This window comes from Quercus lobata, chromosome 5 (genome assembly GCF_001633185.2).
Source record: "Quercus lobata isolate SW786 chromosome 5, ValleyOak3.0 Primary Assembly, whole genome shotgun sequence".
Taxonomy (NCBI): domain Eukaryota; kingdom Viridiplantae; phylum Streptophyta; class Magnoliopsida; order Fagales; family Fagaceae; genus Quercus; species Quercus lobata.
In genome coordinates this window covers 43,267,107-43,282,100 of record NC_044908.1, presented here as the reverse complement: position 1 = coordinate 43,282,100, position 14,994 = coordinate 43,267,107, and the positions used below count along the sequence as shown (strand labels likewise).

Sequence of the window (14,994 nt, the reverse complement as noted above, 5' to 3'; positions counted from 1 at the left end):
GTAACGCCTCGAGTAGAGCGGAACAACAAGACATGAGCCGTCCATCCATCACTGATATAGCTCAACCCCACATTGTCGCAGAGATGCAGATGATGAAAGAACGGATGGACTTTATGATGAACGTGCTCAGGGGGAGAGTGTCCAGTGACCTCGACGATCTGGTCCATCGAACCAATTCACCATTCACCATGTGTGTAACGTCCCAGTTAGCAATTAAAAAAAAAAAACAAAAGTCAAGATCAGATTTTTTTTTGGGTTCCCACGTGCCAAAGCCCAACCTAACCCCACTACGTACCACACAATCATTCCATTTTATCTTCTCTTTGGCCGGCTCACTCTCAACCTTTCCTTCTTTTCATTTTTTTTTTTGTTTTCTCTCATACGCTCTCCTCTCTACTCTCATCCTCTCCACCGGCACTCCCACATCGCCACCACCATTTCCACCATCATTTTCCGGCAAAATCACCGGAAAATTCTTGGGAACCCATAAACACCTTCACATCCTTTCTTTGAGGTAAAAATTTCTCATCTTTTTGGTGGATTTTGCACTTTTGCTTGAGGTTATTTTTGTGTAAGCTTTAATAATGATACCCATGTGATTTATGAGCATTGAAAGTGATATTTATGTGTTTTTATGTATGGGTTTTGTATTGGTGGAATTATTTGATGAGTGGGTATATATTTTGTGCTATTGATGACTACTTAATGTTTATGTATGGTGGAAAATTTAGGGGTTTTAAGTTATAACATGTGATGGTTGGTAAATTTAAATTTTTTCATTGCCATTGGGTTTATTTGGAATTAGTTGAAGTTCTAAATTTCTTGTCTTGGAGGATATATTGATTTTGCTTTCATGGGTCTCTTAATGATGTAGTGTAAATTTTATGGAAACTAGTCATAATGTTGGAGATGAATGGGTTAACTTTATAAATTGGAGTTTATGCCTTGTGAATCTATTTGTTAAGAAACTTTGGTAGTGGAATATATTATTATTGATGAGGTTAAATACTAGGCTTGCCTAATTAAGTGATTATTTGGCAATTCCTAAATTGTGGCTAGATGCAATTTCAAGCTCTATGCTTATTGTGATAGGTTTACTTGATATTGTTTAGATTCTAGCTAATCTCCTTGGAGCTTGGAGAATTAGGATTTTCTGGTTGCGAGGTAAGTAGCTTTTTAATGGGATTTTTGAAAAATAAACATTTTGCATAAATGTTGTTTTGGGGTTGGACACGCTTTTGAAAACTACTTATGGAAACTATATTTTCCTAAAAAACTATTGTGTCCTAACCTTAATATATATATATATATGTATATATGATTATATATGAAAATGCATCATATTTGGTATTGCATTTGGGGAAATGCATGAATTGTTGATATGGAAAAATGAGCATCTTTTATTTAATCTTAGATAAGGAAATCTTAGATTTTATGGTATATTAGAAAATTTAAAGATGCTTATTTTGTCTTGTTATGTGAGAAATTGATAGAAAATCTCTTGACAAGAATGAAGTTGAAAACCTTAAAAACTTTGGAGAAGTTAGATTATTTAAGGTTTTTCTGAAACTACCTGGATATGAACTATGTGTTTCAAAGTAATGTAACCTGTGAGTTGTTTTAACACCATGCCATGTGTGATTTCTCAGTGATCACCCGATTTGGTCTCTATAGTTTTTGTGATAATGGAATCAAATTCAGGTCAATGCCTTTTCACTTTGGATGACGCGTTCTTCCCTGCTGCCCATGGGGGGAAGAGGTTCCTTGATTGTGTGTGGGTGAGGCTGCTGTCCATGGGGCCAAGAGACCACATGCAAGAGAGGTCCTATTTGACGCACTCTCTCTGCTGCCCATGGAGGGAGAGAAAAACCTTGAGGGTATGGGTGAGGCTGCTATCCATGGGGCCAAGAGTCTGCATACCAAAGAGGACAATATCATGCCAGTTGTGAATAGGTGGATCCCTTGACCGGTCTATGTGGTAGTGTGGTATATTTGTGATAATTTATCTTATGTTAGATATTATGGCTTTAGAAATTATATTGTTGATGCTCACAGATTATAGTATATAGTTTCAAGGCATTTACTTTGAGAAACTTTGTGTTTCATTATTTAATCATTCTTGTCATATTTTTATTTTGAAGATGAAACTTGCATTTCCCCCACCCCCATTAAATATGCTACTTACTGGGCTCCGTCTCATATCATTATTTTATAAACTTTTCAGAGTAGGCAACACTCTTTTGAGACAGCTTTTTGGTTGCTAATAGTAGTTAGACTAACTACTGATGGAAACTAAACTTTTGTAATGGAGATATTAGATGTTGTACATCTTAGAGTAGGCTTGACTCATTCGTTTGTGTATTATAATGGTTGTGACTTTATTCCCACTAATGGGACAAGCTGTTAATATGTAATTATTTATTTAGACCTCTATTCTATTGTGGCCATTGGTCCTTGTAATTATTACTTAGAGCTCTGACTTACTTTGAAAGTATATTCAATGGAATTATTATGATAATTCTTGATGTTGTTATTGGATATGATTTATGTGGATTGGATTGTCAAAAAAGAATTTAAAAAAAAGGAAAAAAAAAATCTACAGGTACTTTGAGATGTCTTTCTCATGCTTTGGACCCTTTGGGGTTTGGGACGTGACAATTTCCGTCAACTCCTTCCCCCTACCACAGAAGTTTCGCATGCCGCAGATAGAAAGCTACAACGGAGCCTAGGACCCTCTAGATCACTTGGAATCCTTCAAGACCCTGATGCACCTTCAAGGAGTAGCAGATGAGATCATGTGTAGAGCCTTCCCTACCACACTAAGAGGTCCCGTAAGAATTTGGTTTAGCAGGTTGACGCCTAACTCCATTAGCACTTTCAAGGACCTAAGCACTCAATTCGCTTCACACTTTATCGGGGGACATAGATATAAGAAGTCAACCGCATACTTAATGAGCATTAGGCAACAAGAGGATGAGACGCTGAGGTCTTATATAGCCCACTTCAACAAGGAAGCACTCTCGATTGACGAAGCTGACGACAAGATCCTCGTAGCAACCTTTACAAACGAGCTACGAAAGGGTAAGTTTTTATTCTCCTTGTACAAGAATGACCCGAAAACCATGTTGGATGTGCTTTACAGGACCACCAAGTACGTGAATGCTGAAGATGCGTTGCTGGCCCACGAGGAAAAACCCAAGAAGAGAGAGAGGCAGGAGGAAGCTTGGCAGGATAGGGGTAGAAAGATGGCCAGAACAGGAGATAAAAGAGATGATCGACGATCCAAGCCCCCGACAAGGAGGTTAACAAACTTCACCCCCTTGAATACCCTGATTAATCAGGTCCTAATACATATCAAAGATGAAGGAGCCTTGACATTCCCCGACAAATTAAAGGGTGATCCTAGCAAGAGGCCCAGGGATAAATATTGTCATTTCCACCAAGACCACGGTCACGACACGTCTGATTGCTATGACTTGAAGCAGCAAATAGAGGCCTTCATTAGGAAAGGAAAACTGCAAAAATTCGTTGGTAAGGAAGGAATAGAATAGAACCAAGGAGCACCAGCTTGAAGAGAAAACGAGCGACCCAAGCCACCCATGGGAGACATAAGGATGATCACAGGGGGCAGTATTTCTAGTTCCTCTAAGAAGGCACGTAAGGCATACCTACGGATGGTTCAAAATATTCAACTAACAAGGTATGCCCCGAAGATAGTGGGTCGACAATCCCATAATTGGGTTCACAGAGGAAGATGCCCGACGTCTCCACCACCCACATGATGATACACTCGTAGTCAGTATACGGGTAGGAGACTATAACACCTACAGGGTGCTGATAGACAACGGAAGCTCCGCTGATATCTTATACTATCCAACCTTTCAGCAGATGAGAATAGAGAGAGAACGATTGATCCCAACCAACGCCTCACTCGTAGGATTTGGAGGAACAAGGGTGTATCCACTAGGTGCAGCCACCTTACCAGTGACAGTTGGAGATTACCCTCAGCAGATCACAAAGGACGTGACCTTCCTAGTCGTTAACTGCTCGTCCGCGTACAATGCCATATTGGGATGTCCTACTTTGAATTCATGGAAGGCTGTAACATTAACCTACCATTTGATAATCAAGTTTCCCACTGAATACGGGGTAGGAGAAGTATGAGGGGATCAAGTGGCAGCGCATGAATGCTACATTACTATGCTAGAGATGGATGATCACCAGTAAACCATGTGCATAGAAGAACAACGAACAATAGCGGAGCCGGTAGAAGAACTAGAGGAAGTGACCCTTGATAACTCAAGGCCCGAGCAGATGACTAGAGTGGGTACGTTGGCTAGTTAGCCGGTATGTCAAGCACTCATAACGTTTCTAAGAGAAAATCAGGACGTATTCACCTGGAGTCACAAGGACATGCCCGGAATTGACCCCTCAGTCATTGTCCACAGATTGAATGTGTCACCCTCATCCTCTCCCATCCGACAGAAAAAGCAAGTATTTGCTCAGGAACGAGACAAAGCGATAGCTGAGGAGGTTCGGAAGTTATTGGAAGCAGATTTCATTTGAGAAGTGTACTACCCTGACTGGTTGGCAAACGTGGTTATGGTAAAAAAGGACAATGGAAAGTGGAGGATGTGCATAGACTTCACGGACCTCAATAGAGCCTACCCCAAGGACAGTTACCCGCTCCCATGGATAGATACCTTGGTAGACTTAACCACGAGACGTCAACTTCTGAGCTTTATGGATGCGTTCTTAGGAGACAACCAGATCAGAATGGAGGAGGTTGATCAAGAAAAGACTTCTTTTGGTACCAGCCAAGGACTCTTTAGCTACAAAGTGATGCCATTCGGGCTCAAGAACGCAAGCGCAATGTACCAAAGATTAATGAACAAGATGTTTGCACACTAGATTGGGAGGAATGTGCAAGTTTATGTAGATGACATTCTGGTGAAAAGCTTACAAGAAGATAAACACTTGAGTGACCTCCAAGAGACCTTCGACACCCTCTGGGCGTACAACATAAGATTAAATCCGAATAAGTGTGTATTCGGGATTACTGCAAGGAAATTCTTGGGATTCATGGTATCCCAAAGAGGTATTGAGGTTAGTCCAAAGAAAATACGGGCTATAGTGGAGCTAGCTGCACTGAAGACGGTTAAGGAGATGCAAAGCCTGAATGGCAAGATAGTAGAACTAAATAGGTTCGTCTCAAGGGCGACGGATAAATGTCTACCCTTCTTTCGTGTATTGAAGAGATCGTTTGAGTGGACGGACGAGTGCCAGTAGGCGTTCGAAAATCTAAAGTTGTATCTTTCCTCTCCTCCATTACTCAGCCCATCCAAGCCAGGGGAAGAGCTCTATCTGTACTTAGCCGTCTTGCAAGCCGTTGTCAGCGCGGCTTTGGTAAGAGAAGATGATGGGTTGTAGAGACCGGTTTACTTTACAAGCCGAGGGTTTCGAGGAGTAGAAGAAAGGTATCCCCAGATGGAGAAGCTGGCGTTCGCATTGGTGACCACATCACGAAAACTCAAACCATATTTCCAAGCACATACTATTGTTGTCTTGACGGATAAGCCTCTGAGAAGAGCCATGAGTAGCCCCGAAGCTATAGGACGGATGGCATTATGGGAAGTCGAGCTGAGTGAGTTCGATATATGGTACCGTCCGCGTACTGCTATAAAGGGACAGGTGGTGGCTGACTTCATCGCCGAATTCACTCTCATGGAAGGCCAGGGGGTAGAAGCAGTTCCACAGTGGAGCATCCATACAAATGGATCTTTAAATAAGCAAGCAGGAGGGGCTGGGTACTCCACACCTCGGAAGGAGATAAGATCGAGTGCATGATCCACCTGGACTTTCCTGCGACCAATAATGAAGCAGAATTCGAAGCTTTAGTGGTAGGATTGGACCTCGCAAGAGCAACAAGAGCTGAAAACATGGTTGTATACTGCGACTCCCAAGTTGTAACTAGTCAGATTAATGGTAACTACGAATGTAAGAACGAAAGAATGAAGAAGTACCTTGAGTAGGTGAAGGGTCGAATCGGCAATCTCCAAATCAAATTCGTCCAAATCCTAAGGGAGGAGAACGAATGTGCTGATCGTCTAGCTAAGGCCGCCTCAACAGAATACATACTCGTCCCCGATCAGGTACTATCCTTCGTCCAAATCTCTTCACTCATAGATGATGTTACGAGTGTGCAGGAGATAGGTACTAAAGCAACTGGACCACCCATTAGTCTTCTACCTAAGGAACGGCATGCTACCGGATGGGAAGGACACCGCCAGAAAATTGAAGGTCCAAGCATCGCAATTTGTTCTAATAAAAGACGTCTTATACAAAAGAGGTTTCACCGGCTTGTACCTAAGGTGTTTGGGCCCCGAGGAGGCAGATTACATCATGAGAGAGGTCCACGAAGGGATCTACGGAAACCACTCGGGGGTACGATCGTTGGTGAACAAGCTGATTCGAGCAGGATACTACTGGCCTACTATGCAGAAGGATGCGCAAACTTATGTCAAAGCTTGCGACAAATGCTAGAGATTCGGCAATGTTATCAGAAAACTGTTCGAGGAACTCACCCCTATGACGGCCCCGTGGCCGTTCTCTCAATGAGGATTAGATATCATGGGCCCTTTCCCAATAGCAGTCATGTAGCTAAAGTTTCTAGTGGTTGGCATCAATTACTTCACCAAATGGGTGGAAATAGAAACCTTAGCCACTATCATAGAGAAGAATATTCGGAATTTTGTCTGAAAGAATATCATTTGTAGATACGGGATACCCAGGTGCTTGTTTCAAACAATGAAAAGCAGTTCAACAATAGCGTGTTCAGAGATTTCTGTTTGGAACTAGGAATCAAAAACTACTACTCGTCACCTGCCCACTCACAAGCCAATGGACAGGTTGAAGTTACGAACCTATCCTTGCTCAAGATCATCAAGACTCGGCTCAAGGGGGCAAAGGGCATATGGCCGAACAAACTACCAAGTGTTTTATGGGCATACTGAACAATAGCGAGGACAACTACAGGGGAAACACCATTTCGACTAGCATACAGAAGCGAGGCAGTCATCCCAGCAGAAGTAGGGCTCACAAGCTACCGGGTGGAGAACTATGACGAGAATAAGAATGATGAAGCCATACGCCTGCAACTTGACCTAGTAGACGAGGTCCAGGCAACAACTGAGCAAAGGTTGGCACAATACTAGAACCTCATGGCGAAGCACTACAACTCCAAAGTCAGACACAGAGACTTCCATGTCAGAGACCTTGTTTTAAGGAAGGTAATGGGAGCAGCTAAGGATCCTACCCAAGGAAAGCTCGGCCCCAATTGGGAAGGGCCTTACAGAGTCATATCATGGCAAAGAAAAGGCACCTACCACCTTGAGACACTAGATGGGTGAGAATTGCAACATCCATGGAACGCTGAGCACCTACGAAAGTACTACCAGTAGAGATAATGAAGCGAAAAGCAACATCCACCAAACCTCCAATTTACTTTTTAGTTAAATTTTTTGCTACATTTTTGCAGTTTTTTAGTTCACTATTTAGACAATTTATTTTGCTACAATGCTTTTTTAAGTATCTTTTTAAGCTTCTCCCTGGAGAAATTACTCTCCTATGAATAAATGACTATAATAAGAGGAGTATTCAGATATAACTAGTGTTTTTTCTACAAAGTTTTATCAAGTCCATAAAATGGACGAATTCATCCCAGGAGGGTGAAAGTATTAGTCCAACAAGTGGATAGATCTACCACGAATTCCAATAAAATGGATGGTTCAACCCAGGAGGCTGAAATATTCTGAAGTCCTTGAAAAGGACAAATTATTCAGGTCCACATGTGGACGGACTCATCCTAAAGGATGAATACTATAAAGTCCATACAATGGACAGATCCAACTTAAGGTTGGATTAAAATTACTAGTCCATAAGTGGAAGGATTTAGATTAATATTTCTAGTCCACAAGTGGACAGACTCATCCTAAAGGATAACTATAAAGTCCATACAATGAACGGATCCAACTTAAGTTGGATTATTATTGCAAGTCCATAAGTAGACTGATTCAAATTAATACTTCTAGTCGACAAGTGGACGGACTCATCATAAAGGATGATAACTATAAAGTCCATACAATGGACGGATAAAATTTAAGGTTAGGTTAATGATACTATCCCATGAATGGACGGACTCACCTTAAAGGATGAAAACTATAAGGTCCATTTAGTGAATGGACCCAACATAAAATTGATTTACCTCAATCCACAATTGATCCTTATAGTGGACGGATTTAAATTGTAAGATCAACTGGATAGACTCCATCTAAAAATTCAAAAAGCCCTTATAGTGGACGGATCCAACTCATAGTTGGATTAATATTACTAGTCATTGAGTGGACGGGATCATCCTGAAGAACCTCAATGAGTGGACGGGCTCATCCTGAAGGACCTAAAGTTGATTTTGAATCGGATATCATATGGTATATTTTGGAAGAAAATCACGAGGACAATGAAATAAAATTAGAGATCAAGAAGCATATTAGCGAGATAGATGAAAAGGTATGATACAGCCAAATTTATGAACATGATAACTTTCATGCTTGAAGTGAAATCCAATGTCCTTAGGTGTAGTGCCGTGTTTGATATTAGATATGTTGCTTGATGAACTGTTTCATTCCATTGGATGATTGAATTTCAGTATAATAAGGACAACTACTATTGCTATGCAGCAAACGGGAAAGAAAATTGAAGTGGTATTATGGTGCCCCTGCTGAAGTTACACCTGAGTCAGAGTCCAACATTTTTCAAGGAAATAACAGACAGCCCAGTTAGCCCACAGATATATGCATGTAAGGGGAAAATCATGCTCCAGTGTTTCACTCCTCTTTTAACCAAAATTATAATATTACCATAAGATAGAGTTGCATTAACAAGTCAAGTCAACTTAATCCATTCTTCATTGCATATGCAAGCACAGGTACACAACATATAATATAGAGTAGCATTAACAAGTCAAGTCAACTTAATCCATTCTTTCTGGTGTAGGTTTCATCTAATTGTTTATCTTAAACCAGCCTTGCTTGAAAATTTCTATTAACCAAACCAAAAAAAAAAAAAAAAGAGAGAAATTGTGCTTCATGCACTACATTTGCGTGGTATTTTTTTTTTTTTTTTAAATAAAAAATTTCTAAAATTTTGTATTTCATTTTTTTTCCCTTCTTCTGCCGGCAATCTATCCATGGGGGTGGAACAACGGTGGAGGAGAAAGAGATAAAGAGAGAAAGATAAAGAGAGAGTCAAATATAACACTTTTTTTAGGTTTAAAGATAGATATAAAATATAATAAATAAGAGATAATTAATGAGATCCTAATTAGAATATTAGCATTAATGCGAGTCTTTTTTTGATCATTGGATCTACTTAAATCCAATAGTTTAAAAAATGTGTAACTTGAACCCATCTCACACACACATATATATATATATATATATAAATAATTTTTTTTTTCAAGTAAAGGGGTTCATTGATCCCCCTGAACTGTATGTGCAGCCACCCCTGATTCTTTTACACAAGTTTAACCATTGCTTAGACTTAGCTGATAGAGGTTTTGATGCAGGCGTTAAAGAAGTTTAACCTTTCGAATCAAGTTTCGGTGAAAATTTTGTTGAGATATGTTTCATAAGGTGCTGTGTGTCACAGCATACCCATGAAAAGCTAGTCACTCTTATTCAACTTTGTATTTGATTCCTACGTTTTTTTTTTTTTTCGTTCCGTGTGAAACAACAAATTTAATTTTGTCACACTTGGTTAAGACTCTAGGTACTATATATATGTGAGCTCCTTAAAAAACCTTCAAGCAGTAGCCTTTGTAAATAAAGGGGGTGCTTTGAATTATTTTATTTTTATATATACTATCTTTGTAATCTCTCAATTTTATTAGTAGACCTTTCTTTTTAACTCACAATAAATTAGTATTAAAGCTTTTGATATTTGCTAAATGTAGTCAGTGTCTTACGTGTTTGCCTTTTATCCTACACTAATACTAGGCCCCTATACATCTTTCTAATCTAAGCGACTCCCAAAGATAAATCATGTTAACAGGAAAAAAGATATTTCCGAATAGCAATTTTAACTTAAAGAAGAAAAAAAAGGGCTTTGCTAGGAATGATGAATTGTACATACCAAGCAACGGCTATCCAACTATAAGGAGAGAGATCCATGCTGTTGAATGTCGTCAAGCCAGGATGAGCCTCAGCTAATTCATTTATCTGAGCAAATATCCCACCATATATAATCAAATATTAGCTAGTGACAGAACGATAATTATATTGTGGTATTGAGGAATGAGAAAAAAGGAATATTTAGATATGATAATTTGCCTTTGTAGTCAGCGGAAGTCTATCATAAGGACTGAATGTCTCGTTGAACTGAAAGTAGAGATGACCAAGGCTTTCCATTATTTTGGATGGTCCCTCATGATGATCAACTAGCAGTGTGGTTTGTTGTGAAGTCCTAGTTGATGAATTATGATTGCTCACACTCACTGAGATAGATTCACAAGGTTTTGTAGTATATATCTGGATAGCTGATAGGGAAGGTGCATAGTATTGTACAACACTTTCACCATTATTCAACAGTATTGGTACAGAAGCCCCATAGAAACTCTTCTCAACATAAAACTGCCAAACGTCACTTAAGGAGAAACACCCCACCATATCGTTCCCACTACTTCTCTCACTTGATTGCCCAAACCCATTTAGTGTACGAGCCTGCATATATAAATAAGATGTGAGGAATAAAAGAAAATGAGAAAGAACGGTAACCCTCCAAATAAATGATGTTGCACCAAAATATATAGGGTTAATTATTAAACGTAGACAGCTGTTATTCATTTCAAAAATTACTTTTTTCCAAAAGTTATTTTTGCTATAGCCTGCGTGCTAGTGCTAATTATGGTTTTAGAAAACATTTATACTTGTTTTTCTTCGCTGCTTCTTTTATAATGGTAAAAAGTGAAGCAATTGGTCCTATAAATTTTTTTTCCATCAGGAGTATGGTAAATGGTAAATGGTGTATGAATAAGACGAGCATTACCAGGGTTACACATAAATGGTATTATGGAAAATAGTATACGGGGGTTGCTATAAATGATGCCATGAAATGGCTACCAATTCATGTGATCCGTTCTCAGCATTTCTTCAGTTTGGGAACATGGAGAGGATAAAGATTCCAATTTCCAAACTACAGAGGATCATGGCTCTTTTTGGTGGGAATTTAACAATGGAGTAATTATTAAATATTGGTGTGTTCGGATTTGGGCACATATATTTGGATTTGGATGATTAAAATCCAAATGCCCTATTTGGATAACCAAGAATTCTAAATCTTAAAATCTTTGAATTTGAAATAATTTCTAAACTCATAGAATTTTAGAAATTCATATGATATACTTAAATATTTATGGACTTACCACCGCGCACCCTTAGTGCGGTGGTCACTCCATAAGTGTTTATGGGGTGTGGGGAGTAAGGATCAGGGTTCAAGTTTTTAGGAGATAGTTTCACCCACATATACACTTAGATTAGGCTAGAGTAGAAATTCTATCTTATATATAAAATATATTAATATATATATATATATATATTTATAAACTTTGAATTAAGGAATTTCAAATCCATCACATTAAAATTCAAATTCAAGTATCCAAACACAACTTTGGAGTTTGGTGACATTGTGCTCCTTTACAAAACACCAATAAGTTTTGGTGTATAGACCGGGTTTGAATTTTAGATTTTTTATTCGACGACAAAATACTTTACCAATTGAACTAATTAAAATCCACAATTCCATCTCCATTAAAGTTATTACCTACCAATGATGTCTAAACATGAAAAATTAATGTTTAAGAGTAAATGATGAAACTTTTTCTTATTAGTGTGCTGTGTGCATATGTGAAAATAAGGATCAGAAGTAAACGCTCAAAAAAAGAGAGAACATTCTGGTATATCAAATTTGGAATAAAAGCCTAGATATGCCCTCTCATTGACTATCTTACATTTGGATCCCAGTTTGAAATTGGTAAAAGATCATCAAAGTTACGCACAAACAAATAGCTGACATTAATATCGGTCTAGATTAGCAAAGAGAGAAATTCAGTAGAATTCAACCGATCGAGAAGAGAAAACATATTGTTTTGCTAATAAGGAAAGAATTGAGAATGGAAATTAAAGAATACCTTGCGAAGCAGTTTAGTAGAAACAATGGGAGTTACAGATTGAAGAAAGCTGTGAAGGTTGGAGTAATGATTGAAATCAGAAAGCAATGGCAAGTCCCAAGGAGAGTGTGGCATGATGGTTTGGTTTCCACTTGTTTCTTGAGAGATGAGAAAGATGAGGAACAAGATATTGAAGTTTCAGGTGATTATCTCTCTATCTCTCTATACTTTTGAAGAGCTCAGTAGGTGGTGATGATGGCTGTGCGTTAATGGAATAGAATTGTTGGAGATTCCCCCAATGAAAACACACACACATATATAGATATATTGGAATACAAAATGTAAAATTGTGTGAAAATAATAAACACGGTTAGAAAGTAGGCCTGATATCCATGGTAATTCCATAATAATATGTAATGTTGCATGCCTGTTTTCATATATGGCATATTGACAACCATCCTCATTCATTTCACCATTCAACACTTTGCTCGAGTTTCTCACTTTTCCCCTTTCCCACTATTGTCGTCTTGCTCCTCTCACATCCTTTGGTTTTGTGATTGATTCCTTTCCATATCTCTACCAACTGCACCAAGTGAGAGAGAGTAACGGACGACCCTGAACATGAAGAACAAGACAAGAAACTGCATGCCTCTCGCTCCAAATGACAAAACTAAAACAAAACAAAAAAAAGGCAAAAAGCACTCAATGTTTGGCAGCTTTTCACTTGAAAAACTTGAAACCAGACAAAACCGCTTCCAACATTTAGATGCGGAGGAGATATATATCATCATATATGGATAATGGGTTCATGTTCATCTCATCTCTCGCGCCCACCACATTTCAAAACCAGACAACTTATTTTTTGTAAGTAACCGAAATTTCCTATTACTGCTACGTGGCTTTTACATTTCCTTTGGTAACGTATCAAATACCTGCTCCATTTCATTCTTGTTTCCTTGGTTATTCCTATGTCTCCTTCCCAAGGAAAAGAGAGAGACCAAAAAGCTATCATATTTGGCTCAAACTAATTTATAATTACTCCACATTCCTAAGTTCTCTTCAAACCTTTTTTTTGGATAGTTTCAAACCATTTTTCAGTTAAAGCAATAAATTTTCATATATGACATGAAACTTAATTTCAAATTTCAAATGATGCTCTTACTGGGCGTTACTAGTAATGTCAACTGGTCAATTAGTCTATTAAAAATTTAATGAAAGTAGTTACAATTATACTTAATTGTAATTCGATAATTGGGAGAGGAGCGGATTTGAACAATGGACATTTTTTTAAAAAAAAATACTAGAATTTGTTAATTCAGTTACAAGATTTCTGGCCATTAAATTTGAGTTAATCATGTAATTTCAAGGCCAATATATAATTCATGTATTTCTAAACAAACGACATACAAATGGCACTTATTCAAAGTAAACTATATTTAAATGAATTAAAGTAGATCAAATCCTAGGTCATGGTTCTAACATCAAACTAATTGAAGGCAAGCATGAATCCTTATCAAATAAGTATTTCAAATAAATTTCTTTGGGTATACTCCCTCCGTCTCACTTTGTTTGTCCTATTTGAAAAGTCAAACTTTTTAAAGGAATATCATTTATTGTCTTGTCTACCTTTTAAAATTGTATAAATTTCCAAAACTATCCTTAAATAAATTTATCAAAAAATTGAATTATTAATAAAATAGGGGTATAATAGGAACATTAGTAAATTAATGACTTTTATTTTTAGAAACAGGACAATATTTTGGGACATCCTAAAATGGAATAGAGGACAAACAAAGTGGGACGGAGGGAGTAATTCTTTTATTTTCTTTTTAAATAACAATTTTAATTTCTTTCACATAAATAATTAATGCATCACCTATAAATATATGCATTTAATCCATATACATATAATAATTAATTAATACTTTAACATAAATGTGAAGTTTTGTTGAGGTGGAACACTAAATGAAGAGAATTTTATTTGCCACATATCAATAACTCGTGCAATATAGCAAAAAAATTTGAACAAAAAATGATCTCTTCTTTAATTTTTTCCCAAAATATGAAATTTGATAATTATGATAGTTATTAATAGACATTTATTATCAATATGTTTATATAAGGAATCCTTATAAATTTAAACTTAATAAAAAGTATGTTTTAAAATAATAGAGATTAAATTCTATAAGGACTTGGTATGAAATCTTTGGTTTATACCTTCCAATAAGTACATGTCACATCATCATATTACTAAAACACAATACATTTAATTACAGATAATAACATCTCGATAAACAATATATTTTCAAGTTTTAAGTAAAAGGTTGATATGATTAGGTGTGGTAAAATGCATTGAGTTTTAAATAAATAAAAATGATGTGGCAATCTCTTATTAGATGGTGTAAAATATGGATTTTACACCTTATCCTTACCAAATCCAAGCTCAAAATAATAATGTGGAAAAATGTGGACTTTCAAAACAAAGTTTGGCAACAAACCAATTTGGAGACATCTTTTCCGATCCTTTATGTAGCAATTTATATAAATCACATGACTCATTAACAAAGTCATGTGACTGAAATTACATATGGACAATCTATTCAATTGCATTATAGTGGATTAGAAAAAGATAGCTCCAAACTGGTTTTGAGTCAAACTTATGTGACAATATTTGAAAATGTCAACATAAAGCCAAAGGTAATAAATTTAGGACAAAATTTAGTTACGTACAAAATTAGTTATAGGATAAGGCTATAACCTTACTCAATATCTTT

The 14,994-nt window shown here is 37.3% G+C and overlaps 1 protein-coding gene across 1 annotated transcript; it reads left to right on the top strand.

The window, feature by feature from the left end:
* Positions 1 to 2,765: 2,765 nt before the first annotated feature.
* LOC115990513 lies at positions 2,766 to 3,551 on the top strand. Its single transcript, XM_031114344.1, has one exon. The coding sequence runs from the start codon at positions 2,766 to 2,768 to the stop codon at positions 3,549 to 3,551; it is 786 nt and encodes a 261-aa protein (XP_030970204.1).
* Positions 3,552 to 14,994: the final 11,443 nt, after the last annotated feature.